The sequence below is a fragment of the Corythoichthys intestinalis genome, chromosome 9, assembly GCF_030265065.1.
Source record: "Corythoichthys intestinalis isolate RoL2023-P3 chromosome 9, ASM3026506v1, whole genome shotgun sequence".
NCBI classification, from domain to species: Eukaryota; Metazoa; Chordata; class Actinopteri; order Syngnathiformes; family Syngnathidae; genus Corythoichthys; species Corythoichthys intestinalis.
This window is the reverse complement of record NC_080403.1, coordinates 51,269,778-51,285,463: the sequence shown is the minus strand read 5'-3', so window position 1 is coordinate 51,285,463 and position 15,686 is coordinate 51,269,778. Positions and strand designations below refer to the sequence as shown.

General features: G+C 39.9%; 1 protein-coding gene across 1 annotated transcript in view; it reads right to left on the bottom strand.

Moving 5' to 3' along the window:
* Nucleotides 1–766: 766 nt before the first annotated feature.
* The window catches only part of chd5 (chromodomain helicase DNA binding protein 5), an 89,204-nt gene continuing 74,284 nt past the window's right edge, over nt 767–15,686 (bottom strand). The window contains exons 31-38 of the mRNA XM_057845922.1: nt 14,817–15,158; nt 13,705–13,863; nt 13,041–13,149; nt 12,841–12,973; nt 9,691–9,886; nt 9,445–9,608; nt 9,250–9,376; nt 767–5,706 (exon numbers count right to left, since the gene is read on the bottom strand). Of these exons, the coding sequence (XP_057701905.1) occupies nt 5,588–5,706; nt 9,250–9,376; nt 9,445–9,608; nt 9,691–9,886; nt 12,841–12,973; nt 13,041–13,149; nt 13,705–13,863; nt 14,817–15,158 (1,349 nt within the window). The 3' untranslated portion in view covers nt 767–5,587. The remainder of the gene's footprint in view (nt 5,707–9,249; nt 9,377–9,444; nt 9,609–9,690; nt 9,887–12,840; nt 12,974–13,040; nt 13,150–13,704; nt 13,864–14,816; nt 15,159–15,686) is intronic.

Below are 15,686 nucleotides of genomic sequence, written 5' to 3'. Positions count from 1 at the left end.
TTTGGAGGAAAAAGAAGGATGAGTACAATCCCAAGAACACCATCCCAACCGTGAAACATGGAGGAGAAAACATCATGTTTTTGGGGCTGCTTCTCTGCCAAGGGTACAGGACGACTGCACCGTATTGAGGGGAGGACAGATGGGGCTATGTATCGCCAGATCTTGGCTGACAACCTCTTTCCTTCAGTGAGAGCCCTGAAGATGGGTCGTGGCTGGGTCTTCCAGCATGACAACGACCCATGGCACACAGCCAATGCAACTAAAGAGTGGCTCCGTAAGAAGCATCTTAAGGTCCTGGAGTGGCCTAGCCAGTCACCAGAGCTGAACCCGATAGAAAATCTATGGAGGGAGCTGAAAGTCCGTGTTGCCCGGCAGCAGCCCCGAAACCTGAAGGCTCTGGAGAAGATGTGCATGGAGGAGTGGGCCAAAATCCCTGCTGCAGTGTGTGCAAACCTTGTCAAGGACTACAGGAAACGTTTGGTATCTGTAATAACAAACAAAGGTTTCTGTACCAAATATTAAGTTCGATTTTAGTGATGTATCAAATACTTATTTCATGCAATTAAATGCAAACTTATTTAAAAATCATACAACGTGATTTTCTGTTTTTTTGTATTAGATTCTGTCCCTCACAGCTGAAGAGAACTTATGATGCAAATTACAGACCTCTACATGCTTTGCAAGTGGGAAAACCCGCAAAATCGGCAGTGTATCAAATACTTGTTCTCCCCACTGTATGATGTCTAATGACAGTCATATGGCGCCACTGTCAAATAAAGTGTTAACAAATACCGTAACTAGCAATTAATTTCCTCTAAATGTCACAAAACACTCAACATGAACCAAGTTTTAGTTGACATTGACAAGCGCATACAGAACATGTCATCAGAAGATTTATTAAAACACAATGAAACAAAACCACAGTACAAATCAAAAGATGACCGTTCACTTTGTGGTCCAGTCCCTTCACAGCACAAGTCAGAAGAAGACCGTATGCGTCGTCTTCATCAAAACGCCCCCCCCCCCAGCCCCAAAGTGAACCGCCATAGAAAAAAAGCTTCAGAAGCTGTGCATTCGCTGCAACAAAAGGTGCCTCGTCAAGGTCTTTTTTGTTCTTTTTTTTCCTAGCTTTTGAAGCCATGTTCAATAGAAGCATGTACATATGCAATATTTATATTAGACTGAAGTCTGTTTGTTTTTTTTAGTACATTCGTCCTGACTTCAGTTTGATTGCATTTGATCAGAATACGTTGTCTCCGGCGTTCCTTTCGAGGTCACCTTGCGGACATTCATCTTATTTTCATGGGGATTTCGGCACCTTATTTACACGTTTCTGAGGTTTCGTCTGTAACGCGAGTCGTTTGCGACAAGAACAAAAACGATAGTGCAACAAAAAAGCTTTCACATGGAATGAAATAAATAGTCTGCTTGGATGGGAAGAGACAATAAGGTTTGGGCGCTTTCGTATCAGGAAAACCACAATCGTGGGGCAAAAACCGAGCTGTATGTTAAAAAAACGACCAGGTGTGTTTGTTTGTTGTGTTTACAATCAACAACCATAATTTGTCACAAAACCAAAAACTTTCGGAAACGGAAAACTAAACTTTGATGGTCCTGTCGTGGTTCTTTTACAACCTAACCCAAACCGGCTAACTACAAATGAGGAGATAAAAACTACGTGTTGGTCCCAGGTTCTAAAGAGAGGATTAGCATTACGGTATTAAATATACACGAAACAAGTCATGTTCATGGAGGACTGAAGCGAGAATTTCGCATCCATGCTGAAAAAAACTGCAAGGGTGAGTTTTTTGTTCTAATGCAGTGGTTCTTAACCTTCCTAATGGTACCGAACCCCATGAGTTTCACATGTGCATTCACCGAACCCTCAAGAATTTAATAATAATGCAACTTTTTTTTAAAATTCAGAACCGATATAGCTAAGCTAGCAAGCTAATATCCAACTCAGTGGTTCTTAACCAGAGGTGGGTGGGTTAGTAACCCATTACATTAACTTGAGTAACTTTTTAGAAAAATGTTCTTCTAAGAGTAGTTTTACCACGACATACTTTTACTTTAGATTCGTGAAGAAGAAACACTACTCTGGACTACATGAGAGGCGTTACATTCTTCCTCTTTATTCTACTAATTCGATTTGACTTTATTTTTTAATAGAATAGAACTTTATTGTCATTGTTAGCAAGAACGTTGTCAACAATCAGAGCTATCCACAGTGGCTCTACCCATAGGCGGATCTTTTCAGGCGAAGTAGGCGATCGCCCTAGGCCCCCAACCAGCTGCCCTTGCCCCAACGAGCAAGGGCTTGGGTCACCGGAGCCAGCAGCACCCCCAACTATTCGTCATGTATAATTATGTTAGCATACCAAACAAACAAATAACAAAACAAAAAGAAAGCCATTTGAATGCTGCATTTATATTACCCCCCCAACACACACGCACTACAATGGATTGTTCCACGACGACGGACTGAGTATCAGTCGCTTAGCTTCATTTAGCGCTGTTTAGCTTCGCTTAGCTCCGTTTAGCATTGCTTAGCTCCGCTTAGGTGTTCGTTAGCTTCACTTAGCTCTCCTGCGTTTTTCACCCCGCTAAGCTCGCTATTTTTACAGCTCACTTGCTACTTTGCACGTCGGCTATCGTTGATTTCGAACACATGAGCGTACGTGCTCTCCATGAGAGCCAAAGTGCAGTGTGGGAGAAGTTGAGAACAGGCCGGAGGCCGCTAATGCCTCTTTTAACTTTCTTCTTCACACCGAACATAAAATACACGACAGCACACTCTGTGGCAAAACAATGCAGTACAGCTTCAATCAGTCATACAATAACACTCAACAGCTGGTTAACAGCATTTGCTAACGGAAAAAAATTAAATCTATTAGTGACACCAAAAGCAATGATGAAGAAAGTTTTTTTACGGAGTGTAAAGCTTTCGGTTTGCAGTTTAGCGAACATACCTCTGGTGAACATTTCAAAATAAAAGCACGTCATGTTCGTCATATAAACAAAGATTTCTGGAGTTAATCCCACATACTTCAGAATTAATATTATAATATGTTGAGTAAATACTACAGAATACAGATTTTACACGAAGAATGATACTCTTTATGACAAATATGATTGGCAATGAATAATTATTATAATTATACTATTGTATAGTGTACTATAATAATAATGCTAGAATTTTTTTTTAAGAATTGTTTTGAATAATGTTGGAAAGGCAGACAGAACACATCATATTAATAAGGTAATGTAAAAAATAAGATATCGTAAGATGCTGTCTATGAGACTAAAAAAAAATTACTGGAGACAAAATGGCGGATGAGATGCTGATAAGTCGAAATCATTTAAGTCGAGTACATCGTAACCCGGGGGCTACCTGTATTGGAAAATTCTTAGAACATTTTATAAAAATGATATGCTAAGAAAAAAAAAAATAAATACCACTATTTAAAAAAATCCAACAATGTAAGCAGTTATTAACATTGTTACACTTATATAGCGCTTTTCCACCTTTCAAGGCGCTTTACACTATCTGGCCATCTACCTACTGGTGACGCAGCACCAGGAGCAACGTGGGGTTCAGTATCTTGCTCAAGGACACTTAGACGAGTTCATCAGGGTGGAGAATCGAACCCACAGCCTCTGGTTATGGGGACAACTACTCTACCACTGAGCCACGCCACCCCACTTATTGAGTACACTTTTCGCCCAATACTTATTTGTAGTTGAGTGATGAATACTTTTGATTGAGTAATATTATTCTGAAGTAACACTTCTTACCTGAAGTAACATTTCTTGAGTAAAGTTTTTAGCTACTCTACCCACCTCTGGTTATATTTCCTCATATCAAGTGCGACTGACTGGAGACAAAATGGCGGACGAGATGCCGGCGTCGTAAAGTCAAAATCGCGTAAATCGAGTACATTGTAACCCGGGGACTACCTGTATTCGACACCTCTTATAACAGTTCAAAAAGAGGATATGGTAAGAAAAAAATATACCACTGTTATGAAAAAAATCTGACATTTTAAGCAGTTACTCACAATGTTACTCAATAATTTTTGCCTAATACTTTTTTTTGTACTTGAGTGATGACTACTTTTACTTAAGAAAAAAAAAAAAAAAAAAAAACTTTATTTTAAAAAATCTGACAATGTAAGCAATTATTAAAATGGTTACTTATTGAGTACACTTTTCGCCTAATACTTTTTTGTAGTTGAGTGATGAATACTTTTGATTGAATAATATTATTCTGAAGTAACACTTCTTGAGTAAAGTTTTTAGCTACTCTACCCACCTCTGGTTATATTTCCTCATATCAAGTGCGACTGACTGAAGACAAAATGGCGGACGAGATGCCGGCGTCGTAAAGTCAAAATCGCGTAAGTCGAGTACATTGTAACCCGGGGACTACCGGTATTGGACACCTCTTATAACAGTTCATAAAAATGATATGCTAAGAAAAAAATATACCACAGTTTTTTTAAAAAAATCTGACATTGTAAGCAGTTACTCACAATGTTACTCAATACTTTTCGCCTAATACTTTTATTGTAGTTGAGTGATGACTACTTTTACTTGAGTAAAGTTTTTAGCTACTCTACCCACCTCTGGTTATGCTTCCTCATACCAAGTGTGAGTCAACCTTCCACTGAGCGAACCATCTTCTCCTCCCATTGGATAGAAGACTAGCAGTTGAAAGAAATAGAATAAAGCCTGTAAATAGGGTGCAAACCAGTCCAAAACCTGGTTTAAAACGACACTTTGCCTTTAGCCTCTGTGTCTTAACCTTCGCCGAACCCCTTAGACTTACTCACCGAACTCCTGGGGCTCGCGCGAACCCAGGTTAAGAACCACTGTACTAATGTTATGGTCAAAATGAAGTAATGGTCCCGTTGCTATCTTCAAACTGTATAGGTTATAGTTGTTAAACCAGGGTTACGGATTTTTAAATTAGGTAATGACTTGATGATGCCGTCAAAGTGACTGGATTAAATTTTCTAACAGAGGTTATGGATTAAAATTTGGGTTTCCAGTTAGGGATTCAAGCCTTTAAAACAGACAGCATTCTCGATTTCAAACATAAGCGCACATGTTCATGAAGGACTGAAGCCAAAACATAGCTCTGATGGTCCCGTCGCATTCTTCAAACTAAACCAAAAAGCAGCCTCCGCATTCAGAGTGCAGTCACTAACATTCAAATCACAAAAATATCCCGAGTCGGGTACAAACCGAACACGCTGCAATGCATCAAAAGTCCTGCAGGTGTCACCCACAACACCATCCATGTGAGGTAAAGACCGTCGCAACAAGCAGGAGGCGCATTTCCGGGCATGTACTGCATACATGAAGAGGTTTTCGAAATAATCAACACGACATGAATGACGAATACTGCGTTAAAAAAAAAAAAAAATTGAGGAAAAGTCACACTTTACCTCAGTCCTGACATCTCGTCGGAGGGTGTTTTTTTTTCAGTCAAAATATTAAGTTAAAAAACCTCTGCAAAGGTCAAAGTGCAATTCTTGAGATTCAATATGTCAGCAAATGAAAACGCGGGAGAGAAAGCGTCTCAGTCCTCGATGCAGATGACATCGCTCGCCTTTCCGGACTTGAGGTCGGGCGTGGCCGCGTCTCGCAGGGACTCGAACGTCTTCTTGTCTAGGTGGCTGCTGGGCGGACCGTTTGAAACTGAAACCAGGACATTTGTGTACTTATGAATTCAGGAATTCTCAAACAATTGTAATGTAACTACAGTGGTACCTCTACTTATGAACGTCTTAACATACAGAATTTTCAGGTTAAGACACGCCTTTCGAGAAAATATTGCCTCTTGTTAGGAAAGAAATATAAGGATAAGAAAGGCCAAAATACAGTGTGGCTGGTACTCCCAGCTCCCAGAGTTAATTGAGCGTAGCATACTTTTAGCTGTTCTGCCATTGGCTATTTCCTAGCATTCCTGCTATTCAATTGGCTAAGAGGGACCTCTATTGTATGTGTATGCACAAGCACGTGCGGTGGGGCTTGAGCACTTGCCCCTTTGCCCCTACATGCCCAAAGTGCCCCTTTTGTGACATGAGGAGTCTGAGGAGATCTGGTGGTTGAAAACAAACGGTGTTACCCTATTCAACTGTGTTCGAGCAAATACTGTAGTGAAAATTCTTACACCAGGTTTATTGTGGGGATTTAAAAAAAATTTTTTTTTTATAATATTTAATTTTCACTTACCGTATATAGTTTTGTACTTTAATAATGAATTATTCCCCTGCCCGAAGGCTATTTCGACCCGTGTGTCTCTACTCGCTATAGTAGAGGTGGGAATCTTTGAGCACCTAACGATTCGATAACGATTACGATTCAGAGGCTCCGATTCGATTATAAATCGATTATTGATGCACCACAACCCCCCGCTTTTAATTTTTTGTACACTAGTTCCAAAATTGTTCAAAAATCCTCTCAGGCTAAACAAACTACTATTTCAGTATCAAGTTAACCGTTAAAAACAGTAAATAAAATACTCAAGTCCCCATTCTGTATCAGCAGCTTTAAACTACATTCAATTAATTTAATGTTGTGAATCAACCGTTTAAGTTGTTAAAATTGCTCCCGTTATTCCATAATTTCCCTTCTGTCTACTTTTGACGTGAAAGTTTTAAAACTGTTTCATCATTTGACAATAGATTCAAGTCAAGATTTTGCCGATTTGGGGTTGTTGTATTTTTGGATAAAAAGTAACTAGGTTTGCTACAACAGGGCCTTCTAGAGAAGTCTACTGCTTTAAGATGGCGCCTGTTTACAAGTGCGGGAAAGTCTGTCATTTCGCATCTAGTTCTTGGTATATGATCTAACACGGCCATCGTCTGTCATTTCACTTGTAGTTCCGGATATATGTGATATCTACCATAGCCGTATGTTGCCGTATGTTTGTAGCAACTAGCAACTGGGCGCTGTTTGTAGCGGCTGACGGCCGCAGTCAGGTATTATTGTTTATTTGTTTTTTTATCTAGCGGCATGAGTTGAACATGATATTTGCTCTCGGTCCGTTCCTCATTGCGTCCCGAAGACCGCGCTGACTGTGTTTTATTTCCGCTTTACCTGGTATAATTCAATAATCGGAATTTGGATGTTTGTGAATCCTTCTTGAATCTTCCACAGCCGTATCACGAAAAATCTAAGAATCGGAAATTTCACACGCCTCTACTCTATAGGCAACCATATTTGTCCGTTCTCTTAACAACGTTATCTAGAAAGGTACACATTTATGAGTTCTCTAATAATGAAATAATAGTTTTGAAAAAACTGCTGATGGTGGCTCAGTAAACATCTAATTTGATTTGTTCTCAGATGAAAAATAAGTTGAGTAAGGAAGTTTTGATATAGAGTTTGAAGAAAGAAAAGAGGCAAAGACTGACTGAGTCACAGCCAGAAAGTGTTGATGACAGTGTTGATTTCTATTCACTGTTCCCTCATCCCAGTTAAAGCCTGTCAGAGTCACAGCCATTTATAGTGTAAAGCTGGTTAAACTGAAGTTATGTAGTTGTAAGCTGAAAAATAAACACTAAATAAATAACCCACGTTGAGAACCAAACTTTAACCCCCACCCTCTTAAATAAGTCCATCCCTACCATCCTCAGAGCAACCACCGCTTCAGGGTGCCAAATTTAAATAAGCAAGTTGCTTATTTATTTACTTATTTATGGTTGCCTATTTATTTACTTATTTATTGTATCGGCTGGATGTTGCCTGCTACAACGGGGGATCCTGCCCTGCCCTGGGCTTAGTGGGCCGCTGGGGGCCCCATGGCGTGCCGTGCCGGCTGGAGGGCTGCGGCGGCGGCTCGTGGCCCGGGTGGGCGGACGGGGTTGGGGATGGGCGTGGGGTTGGTGGTGCGTCCCCTGTTGCCATCCCTGAAGGCCGGTAGATGGGCGCGTGGGTGGCCCGGGGGACCACCCTGGATTCCGGGGGGGGGGAGGCGAGAGCTCCTTTGCTGGGCAGCGGGAGGAGGGATGGGCTGCGCTGCCCCCCCACCCGCACTGAAGCCCCACACGCCCCGCCCTCCCTCCCCGGGCTGGCTGGCTGGGTGGGGGCCGTGGCCCTGTGTCGGCGCATGCGTGGTGTCTCCGCTCGTCTGCGTGGCTGTTGCGTGCCCGGTGGGACTCGCGTGCGGCTCGATGTGATTGGGCACGCTCGAGCGGGGGGGTTTCGCTGCCGGGATTAGCGATGGGGCAGCGTAGGGTCGGTCGCCAACGGGCTTACACTCACAAGGGATTCACACAATTACTGGGTTCTAGATCACAGAGATGATTTGTGTACACTCTACCCCTTTCTATCACTTAGCTAATAGACTCCCCCACCTCCTTCCCCCTCTTTGCCTGGTCAACAGGCCCCCCACATGGTGTCAACTGGAAATACATTTAGCTGACGATAGTACCAACATATTAGTAGTTAGTGTAGTTAGGCGTTCAATGTATTTCTTGTTGTTGTTTGTGTTTCTTCTCTTTCTTCTCTTGTGTTTCTTTTCTTCTGTTCCCCCATAACCCCGTCCTGTTCGCTACTTTGTTATAATAAACAAGGTATGTCAGACTCTCAATGTGAAACATTAAAACTGTTCAGACTATCCAGGCACTTAGACTTCCATTCTCCGTGTCAAACAGCTGAACAGGACAGGTTAAAATAAATAAATAAATAAATACATGAAAAAAAAAATAATAATAAGCAAGTTGATCTGCCCCACCCGGTTTTATGACTCAAAATCAATAGGTTTCACGTTGCTACTGTTAGGTCTCCAAAGCCTGGGGCCTTTTGCATGCATCGGAGAGTTGGACCAAGCTACCCATCAAGCAAGGGGGATTGCAACTGTTTATTCTAGTTATTTTATGCGGTGCGGTGGAAATTGTTGAATCAGCATCCCAACTGCTCAGTAGCCTTTTTGGATTTTCATCTAAAGATTAGCAAAATTACAAAAATTCTAAATATAAATGCGAATTTGAGTTAAATTACAATATGAAAACCTATAAATGTTCGGGTGGTTTTAGTTGAAGCAGACAGTTTTTTAATCTGTGTGATTTTGACAAAGGTCAGATCCGATTGTGATTTTAAGCAGAAATGTGAGACATTCCAAAAGGTTCAAATAATTTTTCATACCACTGTAGTACAAGTAAGAAAACTACAGTTTGATGCAAAATATTCGTGTGAACTGTGCAAAGACTATGTCTTGAAGACGTCACTTCTCACCACTGACGTACGGCCCCAGAGGCATCTGACTGTAATTGACCATGGGCTGCCCCCCGGGTCCCCTGAACGCACCCCCAAATGTGCTTCCGTACATCTGGGAGCAGGTGAATCCCCCTTGGCTGAAAGTCTGAGACAGACGGGAAAAAAAAATCACTTTAAGGTCAAGACAGATGTATAAAATCGGGATCCACGCACCTGCTGCGGCGGAGGTTCGCCACCCCGACTGGTGAGACGGCTCAGAATGCTGCGCTCGGACATTTGCAAGCGAGCCGACACGGGCGGGATTCGTGACAGCATGTTGGGGAGCCGCGTCACGTCGGCTTTCATGTCGCTGAGGAGCTCCTCCAACTGGTTCAGCACTATATTGAGAAGAAAACATTCAAAAATTATCGCGACTTATAGTCAGAAGACCAAGGAGAAGTCACAGATCTTAAGGTTTACCTTTATGCAGAACGGCGTTGGCGGGCTTGTTGCCGCCGAGTGATTCTTTGGAGAGGTGCTGGTGGGACTCGGCCAGGCACTCCACCTCAGTGAAGCGGGTGTTGAGCGCCATGGCGGGGTGCCCGGGATCCTGACTCATGTTGAGGTAGGCCGCGCGCCGGAGCTGCTCCTCGATTACCAGCGCCTGTTCCAGTAACTGTACGGATGGGACGACTTCATGTCAGGCTTTCAAACTTGAGTTTTATTGTATTGGGCCGAATATAAGATGGCCCTGATTATAAAACGACCCCCTCTTTTTCAAGACTCAAGTTTGAAAAAAAGACTTTTTGAACACCAAAATAATTTTTATACAGAAAATAATTACAGTACATCAGAAACAAATGATTATAACAATATATTTGAGAGAAAAAGCATGTTATTTTGCCTCATTCAAATCTTAATATCTGACATTTAAATATGTAATTTAAAGTGCAATCACGTTCGGAAATGAATGACTTCTGGTTTTTGAAATGTAAATAAACCAATCTATTGTGATAAAACAACAAAATTGCAATAACTGCATTAACCATCAAAGTGAAGTCTAACTGTAACTGTAGTCTTTAAACAAATCTGAATAAGGCAAAACATTGCAATAAAATAATGCAAACTGGTTCAACTAAAAAGAGTAGCTGGGATCTGTCATGACAGAACATCGCTTGCTTCAATGATATCTGGCGCCATCTAGCGTTGTGAATGGGTATAATGTCTAGACCGCGAATATAAGACGACCCCCTCTTTTTCAGTTTTATTTCAATACAAAAAACACAGTCTTATATTCGGGCCAATACGGTAATTCAGTAAAAATATGGTTTAACTCCATATAAGGCAAGTGTACGCAGCTCTGAAAGGGACATTGACAGGAATAAAATAAACATAAACCATCTGGCGCGCACCAGAAACTATCTGGTAAACATTAGCATTTAAGCTAGCGGACTATTGTTTGCACGATACCTAATTGTTCTTTAGTAAGATCCTCATTTATTATTTTTTTATATCATTTGAGGCTTAGCTCAGGCGCGCATTGGACACCAGCAGTTTTGGTGCGCTAAAAAAAAAAAAAAAAAAAAACATGATTTAGCTGCGCTTTACTTCAATCTTGGACTCAACTGGCGCCTGAGCTTAGCCTCAAACGATATAAAAAAAATAAATAAATGAGGATCTAAGTACAACAAAAGAACTTGCATGCCAAAAGTCCGCTAGCGTAAATGCTATACAATGCTAATGTTTACCAGTTTGTTTGTTGTGCGCACTACAAACAATGTGGTGCACACCAGATTATTTAAATGTATTTTATTTCTGTCGATGTCCCTTTAAGGGCTCTGTATAAGTGTCTATTTTTGTTCATTTAAAAATAACTTAAACACCTAAAGATCTGGCGACCATACATGTGGAAATCACATTATTGGTCACGTAGGCCAAATTATGAATTAACATTTCATATACAAGTGTGGCTTACACGACCCAAAATGTGATGTCCACATATATGGATGCCATGTCTTCGTTATAATTAACTCTGGCAGTAGGTGAAACCTAAGGAAGAGGTGATTAAAATTTGGGCAAATGAGGTCAGTGTTCAAAGTTCGCAAAGGTCATAAAAACAATACCTTGGTAAAGAAATTAGCCTATGTAACTCAAATTTGCAGGGAAGTTGATATGAAGGGAAAGGAAAGGGTCAAAGGTCACAAATGTCAGAAAAATAACAATGCTTCGAATTTGGCTGCCTAGGCAGGTCAGAGTGCTCCTCTCGTGTTTTTGTAATTATTACCTTAATTATTGAATTCTTATTAATTAATAGTAATAATTATTCATGATAATTACTAATTAATTTAATAATTTAATCCATTATTGTATTTTAATGTATACTGTGTATTTTGTAATGGATGATTAAATGTATTTATAATAAAATGTTCATAAAAACAAAAATAATACAATTAAAATTAATCAAAACAGATATACACTCTGGTTATATCCTCCAATAATACTCAAAACTTTATTTGAGTTTTTTTTTTTTTTTTTTAATGTCGTAGACTCGTAGTATTTAACTCATTGCTTGCCATTGACAAAAATAGATATCCATTCATTTAAACTGGGAAGACAGGTTGTGAATCCTCAAGCTTTATAATGCCATTGTTGGCGCAAGAAGTCTAATTCATTTTGACTAGGAGGGCTGCAAGTGAGATATCGCTTCCAGCCTCTCCCAGTCAAAATGAATTACCGTAATTTTAGGACTATTAGCCGCTACTTTTTTCCTTCATTTTGAATCCTGCAGCCTATATTCCCGTGTGGCTTATTTGTTGATTTTTTGGGGGATTAGTAGGCAACACTTTATTTGACAACGCCGTCATTAGACTGTCAAAGGAGCGTCAAAATTATGACATGACACTATCATGGGCATTAATTAATGCTTATGACAGATGTCATTAATTGTCATCTGGCAAATTATGACACTAACTCCATTATGCTCCTCACCTCTGGAACAAGTTACCCGAACGTCTGAAGTATGCTCAAACTGTTAGCTCTTTTAAATCAGGGCTAAAAACGCTTTTGTTTAGCACTGCATATCTATAACTGTCTATATATTTCAATCTACCTGCTTTCTATTCCTCTTGTTTTTATCTCCATTGCTGATTTCAATTATTATTATTAGTAGTAGTTTTTGTTTTATTTTTATTTTATTTATTTATTTTTATTCTGTGATTAAATGCGATCTTTTGTCTTCGTTTCTACGCTGTGTTGATTTAAATGTGATTTTTATGATCTTCATGTGATGTAAAGCACTTTGAATTGCCTTGTGTTGAATTGTGCTATATAAATAAATTTGCCTTGCCTTGCCTTATGACAGTCGTATGATGCCGTTGTCAAATAAAGTTTTACCGGTAATATCTTTTGGTGTAAATATCCCATAATGCAGTAAGGACAGCTGCGGCTTATAGTTCAATGCGGCTTATCTTTCAATAAATGCCATTTTGGTGTCAAATTTGGTGGGTGGTGGCTTATAGTGAGGCCCGCCTTATAGTGAGAAAATTACGGTAGATAGCTACTGATGTCAATAGCTCCTAATGAGTTAAACTGACCTATAAAGAGTCTAAATTATACTTAGTTTGCACTTACCTTGAACCGTCTAGCGAGGAACTTATTCTTCATCTCCAAATAGTTGCCTTTGTGTATCTCCGTCTTAAAGGGCTCGTTGAGGATGGCGTAACGTGGGTCGTTTTGGATGTCCTGCCAGCGCGCGTAGCCGTGTCTAACGCCAGGTCAAGGCCAAAGCACACAATAGAGAAAACCTCTAAAAAGTTTATTATTTAGGATACGTGACAATCCCCGCCAGCAGCCAGTAGTCGTGGCGACGATGCCAGATCTCCGCCATCTTGCCGGACGACAGCGCCGCTCGCTCTTCCGTCTGCCAAAGTGTGTGTAACTCTGCGGACAAATTGCTTGAGTCATTTAAAAGAAATCCTGATTAAAATGACATGTTGTTTCTGTATGCTTTATTTTAATGTTCGTAACTAATCTACAATATGTATATAATCTGTCATTCTTTACATGCTATCCTCATTAAAATATGAAAACCCATAAATGTTTCGGTGGTTTCAGTTAAAGCAGACACTGTTTTTACATCAGTGTGATTTTGACAAAGACATTTGATGGTGATTTCATGTGACAAATTCCAAAAGGTTCAGATACTTTTTCCATACCAATGTATATTTAATAATCATATTTGAAAGTATGTGTTCTTGAATAAATAGTCCTCCTCACAGGGCCACAGTTTGTTTTACATCACCACATTGTGACGTAAACAACAACGGAGATTGACGTAAAAATAATGTTTTTTAATCATATAGTATATTAAACTGCGAATTCTTTTCAAAATTTGTATATACCGTAAATTATTAGTTACTAACATTTAAATAAAACATTTTGGAATTCTCTTTACGACTCATTTGTTATGGAGTAAGAGTTAAGTGAATCTGTCACCTGTGAAGCCGCCATCAGCGATGTTGAACATGAACTTGGTTTTGAATCCGATCTTCTCCTCCTTTTTGGTGTCGTCCACATCTTCAGGTGGGTCTTTGTCGCCGTTTAGTCGAGCGTCCGGGACAGCAGCAGAAGGGGTGTCCTCGCTTTTAACATCATCTGTGCAAACAATAAGCATCAGGGCTGAAACAGAAATGTCATAGAAATTTAAAAACGTGTATTGTTGTGAAAAATACGTTTTAAAATGATAATTTGGCATTTTTCAACAAAAAAGATTGTAATCTTACAGAAACAAATACCTAAATATAAAATATATATATATATTTTTTTTTGTGGCATAGTAAGTTGCAGTGAGGACCGCTTTATATTATGAAAATAAGTGTATCAATTAGGGCTGTCAAAATTATCACGTTAACGTGCGGTAATTAATTTTTTAAATTAATCACGTTAAAATATTTGACGCAATTAACGTACATGCCCCGCTCAAACAGATTAAAATGACAGTACAGTGCAATGCCCACTTGTTACTTGTGTATTTTGGAGTTTTGTCGCCCTCTGCTGGCGCTTGGGTGCGACTGATTATATGGGTGAGCATTGTGTAATTATTGACATCAACAATGGCGAGCTACTAGTTTATTTTTTGATTGAAAATTTTACAAATTTTATCAAAATGAAAACATTATGAGGGGTTTTAATATAACATTTTTATAAATTGTACTAACATTTATCTTTTAAGAACTACAAGTCTTTCTATCCATGGATCGCTTTAACAGAATGTTAATAATGTTAATGCCATCTTGTTGATTTATTGTTATAATAAACAAATACAGTACTCGTGTACCGTATGTTGCATGTATATATCCATCTTGTGTCTTATCTTTCCATTCCAACAATAATTTATGGAAAAATACGGCATATTTTATAGATGGTTTGAATTGCAATTCATTACGATTAATTAATCTTTAAGCTGTAATTAACTCAATTAAAAAATTTAATTGTTTGACAGCCCTAGTATCAATATTTTTATATGATAAAAATAAATAAATTAATAAAACACTAATTTAGTTGTAGACCCCCAATCTTTAGCTCGCGGACCCAATTTTCATAATTACCGTCGCCTTTCCCTGTTTTGCTCCCCTTCTCATCTCCATCTCGTCCCTCTGAAGTCTTCTCAGGCTCTTTGGGCTGACTCTCGCTTTTCGGCGAGTCCTGATTGGTCGCCCTCTCGTCCGTTTTTTCCCCCTTGTCGTCTCCTCCCGTTTTCTCCTCGGAAGCCGTCTTGCTCTCGTTGCCATCGGCTGCTTCCTTTTCCTCTTGTCGATGAGGCTCCTCCTCCTCGTCTTCACGGGGAATCGTCGGTTCTGCCTGTCGGTTTTGACTCACTTCCTGTTCTGATTGTTTCTTGCCGTCTTGCTCAGCTGTGTCTTTGTCCTCAGCTGGACCCTCCGTCCTCTCTACAAACACATGCATGAAATATTAGGGCTGCAGCTATCAAAGATTTAAGTACCGTCATTTTCGCATTACCAGGCATGCCTGACCACCAAATTTGACACGAAAATGAGATTTGTTCATTGATGAGCCGCACTGGACTATATGCCGCAGCTGTCCTCACTGTATAATGGGATATTTACACCAAAAGATATTAACTGATAGCACTTTTTTGGCGCCATACGACTGTCATAAGACCAAATGAACCACCATGTAGCTATGAATCAATTGGCTGCAAAGCTTCATTGCTTCAAGAAGCTTCATTTAGCTATCATTGCTCCCTTGGGGGAGACATTCAACCTCTGCTGCCACCTGGTGTCAACACTGCTGTTGTCCAACATAGGGCTGGGCGATATGGCCTTAAGTACGTATCACGATAAATTGAGCAGATTTACCTCGATAACGATAAATGACGATAAATTCGCCCAAGCGGACTGTTATATAATTTGAAATTTTGAATCAATGCATGGAATACAAATTTCTCCGTTTCTCAT